Here is a 6,082-nt window from a genome sequence, read left to right on the forward strand (position 1 = left end):
GAGGTTAACACTTGCTCTGTTGACTGAGTGCCTGTTATGTGAGGGACTTTTGGTTGACCCCAGTGGGCTCTGTGCCCAATGCAGGGCTTATAAGAGGCCAAGCAGCTGATGCAAGAACTTGATGCGTTCACGGGTTTAGATAGAGACCTATGGCAGCCCAACACTTGAGAAATTACAGGGTGCTACTTCTACACGCGATTCCAGGCAAGAACAAAAACTAAACCATACCACTTTTTGGTCTTACTTTGTTTCGGTGACCTTGCTTGTTGATACCCTATGTTAGCAAGGCAAGCATGCACATCCTTGGAGAGAGAAAATACAATATTTTGTGTTTTATCCAAAGCATCTATATATTCATCACAGAAAAACAATCAGGACTTTGTTGGTCTTTTTGACATTAGGCAGAAAACCCAGGTTCTTCTTATTAGTTAGGGTTCTTCGGAGAAACAGAAACAATAGGGTTTGTGTGTGTGTGTGCGACCTACATCTATAGTTAATATCAAGACAGATGTAGGTAGATATATGGGTAAAGTTGGCTTAGGTGATTGTAGAGGCTGACAAGTCCAAAATCTACAGGGGAGGTCAGCAGGCTGGAGACCCAGGAAGAGTTGCGGCTCTAGTCCAAAGATAGTCTGGAGGCTAGAAATTTAAGATGAAGGAGTTGACAGGGTTGATTCCTTCTGTGGCTTCTCTCCTTGGCCGGTAGATGACTGCCTTCTCCTGCCTTCACACAGACTTCCTTCCGTACATGTCTGTGTCCTCGTCTGCTTTTCTTATAAAAACACCAGTCATAGTGGATTAGGGTGCATCCTAATGGCCTCATTTAAACTGAATTACCGCTTGAAAGACCGTATCCAAATACAGTCATATACTGAGACACTGGGGGTTAGGATTTCAACATATAAGTTTTGCTGGGGCCACCGTTCAGCCCATAACACTCTCCTCTTCCACATTGAGGACAGCATGCTCACGAATCTCCCCATGTTTTCTTTGCTACTTTCCGTTAGGTGAGGACAAGCAGGGGGTCCTTGGTGTGCCCTCCGAAGTCTGCCGTCAGTTCTCACCGAGCCAACTCGGAGGATGGGGATATCCACCCGGGAGCTGTTTCTCAACTTCACTATTGTCCTGATCACCGTGATTCTTATGTGGCTCCTTGTGAGGTCCTATCAGTACTGAGAAGCCATGTCACGCTCCTGGGACTGACTGCAACTCTCTGGAGCTGCCTGCTGTATGTCCTGAGCACCCACTGCTGTCATGGGATGCCTTTCTCAGCACCCCAAGGCATTCTGACCCACACGCACACGATCTGAGGTGCCTCCAGTGTTAGGATCGATTGTGTGTCCTCTAAAGATGCTGCTCACACGGGCTGCCAAGTATTTGCCAGTGAGCATTAGATTTGTTCCTCAACTCTTACGGCAAATGTGTTAGACAAGCCACAAGGTTAAAATTAAATGATTCATGATGATGTAGAATTGTAACAAGCCCCTGATCTGTCCTCCCACACAACCTGTCTCCTTACACTGTCTGCAACCAGACTCTCCATCAACTCACCAGAAGAAAGAAATGTTAGAGGAAGTCACTGTCAACCCCGATAACTATCATGTGAATAAAGTGAAGTCAACCACAAAATGACTTCTGGGATTTATTTCCCCTTCTATTTGCGATGCTACATTTGACCCCGGGCTGAGATTGAAGTGACATGTTACAGTATTTCTAGCATTTGAGATAAGCCAAGATGCTCCAACTGCTGAGGATTTGAAACCAAATCAATTAAGATTTGTCACATTTCAAATAATTCTGTTGATTCAGTGTTCCTCAAACTTACCCTCTAAACTGGTCCCGAGGGCCGAGAGAGAATAAATTCCACTAGGGGGTCTGGGGCAGAGCCAGAAGTGTCCCCTTAAAGCGCAAAATTTCTTTGAAATCTTGTGTTTTATCTTTTTTTAAATTGCTGAATATACTTTTTATTTTTTTATTAACATATAATGTTTTATTTGTTTCAGGGGTACAGGCCTTGTGTTTTATCTTTAGAATTCACAAGAAATGTGGGACGCCTGGGTGGCTCAGTGGGTTAAGCATCTGCCTTTGGCTCAGCTCATGATCCCAGGGTCCTGGGATCAAGTCCCGCATCGGGCTCCCTGCTCAGCTGGGGAGCCTGCTTCTCCCTCTTCTGCTCCCCCTGCTTGTGCTCTCTCTCTCTGTCAAATAAATAAAATATTTAAAAATAGTAATAATAAAAATAAAATGTAGGATCTCAGGCCCCACTCCAGACTGAATTAGAATCAGAACAAATCAGAATCCTCACTTCCAGTGATCCATAATCACATCAAAGTTTGAGAAGTACTAGTGGTGATCAGGGATTCCCAACTCTGGCTGCACAGTAGAATCATCTAGAGGAATTTTGGAAAATGTAGATGCTTGGGCTCTACCCCCTGAGGCTTTTACTTAATTGGTCTGAAGAGGACTCTGGGATCATGACCTGAGCCGAAGGCAGACGCTTAATGACTGAGCCACCCAGGCGCCCCTTCCCAGGAGTTCCTAATCTCATTGGTCTGGGGTGAACCCAGGCATTATTCTTTTTCAGAAGGATTCCAGTTGATTCTTCTGTGCAACCAATTAAGAACCTGGATGTGATTAAGGGAAAAAAAATTTTTTTTTCTTTAAGGTGTTCCCAGCAAGAGTTAGGAAATTGCAGTGTCCTGTTCTTAATTTCATTTTATTTTTTAAAGATTTATTTATTTATTTGGGGGCGCAGGGGCAGAGGGAAAGGGAGAGGGAAAGAAGCAGACTCCCCCCACCACATCTGTGCTTGGAGCCTGACGAGCCTGACTCGGGGCTCCAACTTAGGACCCTGAGATCGTGACGAGAGCCGAAATCAAGACTTGGATGCTCAAGACTGAGCCAGCCAGGCGCCCCTCCTGTTCCTATTTTAGAGTCAGACTACACCTACGGATGTGCAGTCCTTAATGATTTAGTGTGCAGTGCGCCTCCTCCTACACACGTGGCTCTGGGGCCCTTGGTAGAGGGTTATTAGTTTCTCCCTTACCCTAAGAAGACCTCGGAGAATCTACGGCTGTTTGTGTCTGTGTTTGAGAAGGTGTGTGTGTGGTGGTAGAGAGGGAAGTGGATAAAATGAGTGACAACAGTCCCTTCACCCGAGTCACTACTGGCGCCAACGTTCACAGCCGTTTACTGAGTCTGCTGTCCGTGAAGCCCCGTACCAGGCACTTTCCACATATTATGCCGTTTAGTAGATGTGGAAGCTGAGGATCACAAACCTCACCGACCAGATGTAAGTGGTGAAGCTAGGGTGACGAAAGTAGCGTGTTCCCCTCTGTCGGGGCTGCAAACAAGTCATGCTTTTATTATAGCTCTCCGAACCCTTTGATTATAAGTTTGTACCCTCACATTCTTTAGCATTCTGAAACATCAGGCTAATGAGATAAAGGTAACAGGTGTAATTCTCTATGTAATTTCTCTGCTTGTCACTCCTTACTTGCTTTTTTCCTGCCTTTCTCTTCCTAACTTGCTGTGATTGGATCTACTGATAGGACCCGTTTGCAGACCACATTAGGGATCACCTTTGCAGGGGTAGGACATCCATTAGCAAATGTGTCTAATTTCCTCTACGTTCAGGAGTCCTAGTCAGTATGGCTAAATTCCTGTTTGACTTGTAAGTATCCTTTTTTTTTTTTTTTAAAGATTTTATTTATTTGAGAGAGAGTAAGCAAGAGAGCATGAGTGGGGGTAAGGCAGAGGGAAAGGGAGAGGCAGACTCTCTGCTGAGCAGGGAGCCCAATGCCAGGCTTGATCTCAGGACCCTGGGATCATGACCTGAGCCGAAGGCAGACGTTTAGCTGACTGAGCCCCCCAGGCTCCCTGTAAGTCTCCTTTCATGTATAATCTTCCCTGAGTCCTCAGGTATCTGAATCATCACAGTACCCTTAGTGTTGGCCCTACCCACTCAAACAAGATGCTAGTTCTTTGCAGCCAGAATGCTGAATCCTACTTGTTAGCTAAAGTTCCAGCTCATGGGCTTGATCCATCGTGCTAGCTTCTTTCTCTAGTTCATTCATCCGACAAGTACCTATGTGGAACTATGATGTGTTGGGCATTATACTAGCCACTGGGGATAAAATGGCAAATAAGACAGGCAAGCCCCTCCTCAAGGAGCATATCATTTAGTGGGGGAGACAGATACATGACTGGGTGGTTATAATGGCGTAAGTTCTTCAACGAGAGAAGGATAGGCTGGGTGTTGTTGGAAGAGATTCCAGGCAGAGGGAACAGCAAGAATAGAAATTCAAAGGTCAGACAGCATGGCAATTCCAGGAAATTGAAAGTATCAGCACAGCTGAAGCATAAAGTACCACTCCAGCCACATGAGGGCAGGTCTCAAGGTTCTGACTGCATCTGACTTCCAAGTTGGACCATCTCTGGCTTTCCTCGCTGTCAGGCCTCCTCACTCACTGGAAGGGACCTCCTGCCACCAGCTATCATCTGAACCATGTCTGTGCTTATACAGGAATTAGACACGGGGTCTGGGAACCCCTGGTTACCTGTACCCCCAGCAGTGAGGAGAGTTCTTCCCACTTACCTTCTCGCCCTTGGGGTAGCCCCCTGTTGGGTGATAGTCTCTTCTTGCCATAAACCCCAGACTGCCCATTCAAGTGCCTCTTAAAGTTGAGCTGCTCATATTACAGCGGCAACCAACCATATGAATTTTAAAAGGAAGTTATTTTGAAGTGCTGGCTTAGGCTTTTCTTCCAGTTTTCCTTAAACTCACTATTAAATTAGGCATCTTTTGGAACATCCATCTCCCCTCCCTTTTTAAAAGATTTTATTTTTACGTAATCTCTATACCCAATGTGGGGCTCGAACTCATGGCCCAGAGCAAGAGTTGCACGCTCTACTGACTGAGCCAGCCAAGCGTCCCTGGGACATCCTCTTTTTATCTAATGACATGCTTTTATCAGTTGTTGACAGTCCCAACACCATATATGGTTGCCAACTCCTCTCCCTAGGAGTGCCAGGAGTGTCGGCTTTATAGGCATAAGAAATTTTCCATATAGTTTGTGTCCCAGCCATGGCTCTTAGAAAAGAGCCCCAAGGTACTCCAACCTGATCAGCTTTTCCAATCACATTTCCATCTTTGCTCCATTGACCCAGACAGGGAAGTGTGAAAATCATCATAAAATGATGGTGCTGCCACTGTTGTCTTTTTTTTTTTTTAAGGTTTATTTATTTTAGAGTGAGAGCTCTCGCGTGAGCAGGGGGAAGGGCAGAGAGAGAGAGGGAGAATCCTCAAGCAGACTCCCCATTGAGCTGGGAGCCCAATGCAGGGCTCAATCTCATGACCCTGAGATCATGACCTGAGCTGAAATCAAGAGTTGGCTGCTCTGCCACTGTTGTCTTTTAATGTGGGCTCTCAATCATTCTAGAAGGCATTTCAAGGGGACAGCACCAATTGCATGTTTACTTTTTTTTTCTTTTTTGCACTAACCATAAAGTTTATTCTCTCCCTGAATAACAAATTGGGGAATCCTTCTTTAGAAGGCAGTCTCACATGAAAAGGTAAAGGTCAGATCTGCAATTTCATTTTCCTCCACCTTCTTCCTATTCCTATTTGTTTAGAGTCAAAAGAGCAAGATTCACAGAAAAAAGTCATCTCTTGCTGCACAAGCCTGTCCCTTGGGTGGTATCCTGCCACATCAATAGATATTTTCAAACAAAGTGTGTATATTTTGGTCTCTTCCACACCCCCTCTCCATTCATTTCTGATTGATCATCAGGTGTACTGGAGAAATAATTGTCAAACTATACTGGAATGGCTTGGTCTCATGGAAGGGTCTTGCTCTCACTTTCCTTTTAGCTCATGGTTAAGGGGACTGATTACCTTTAAGATTTTCTTTTTGCTTAGCTGTCCCTTTTATATCCCTGGGACACAAATTTTTTTTTAAGATTTTATTTATTTATTTGAAAGAGAGAGAGAGAGGGAACACAAGCAGGGGGAGTGGGAGGGGGAGAAGCAGACTCCCCGCTGAGCAGGGAGCCCGATGCGGGGCTCGATCCCAGGACCCTG

The 6,082-nt window shown here is 45.3% G+C and overlaps 1 protein-coding gene across 1 annotated transcript; it reads left to right on the top strand.

The window, feature by feature from the left end:
- The first annotated feature begins 1,080 nt into the window (after positions 1 to 1,080).
- Positions 1,081 to 1,176, top strand: SLN (sarcolipin). The gene has a single exon (XM_088018054.1). The coding sequence runs from the start codon at positions 1,081 to 1,083 to the stop codon at positions 1,174 to 1,176; it is 96 nt and encodes a 31-aa protein (XP_087874180.1).
- Positions 1,177 to 6,082: the final 4,906 nt, after the last annotated feature.

The sequence above is a fragment of the Eumetopias jubatus genome, unplaced genomic scaffold (genome assembly GCF_037043125.1).
Source record: "Eumetopias jubatus isolate StellerSeaLion01/CBP00866 unplaced genomic scaffold, mEumJub1_p1.0 scaffold_13, whole genome shotgun sequence".
NCBI lineage: Eukaryota > Metazoa > Chordata > Mammalia > Carnivora > Otariidae > Eumetopias > Eumetopias jubatus.

What these genes read in the sequence shown, in the direction of transcription:
- SLN (XM_088018054.1), top strand. Translation starts at nt 1,081, where the DNA reads ATGGGGATATCCACCCGGGAGCTGTTTCTCAACTTCACTATTGTCCTG.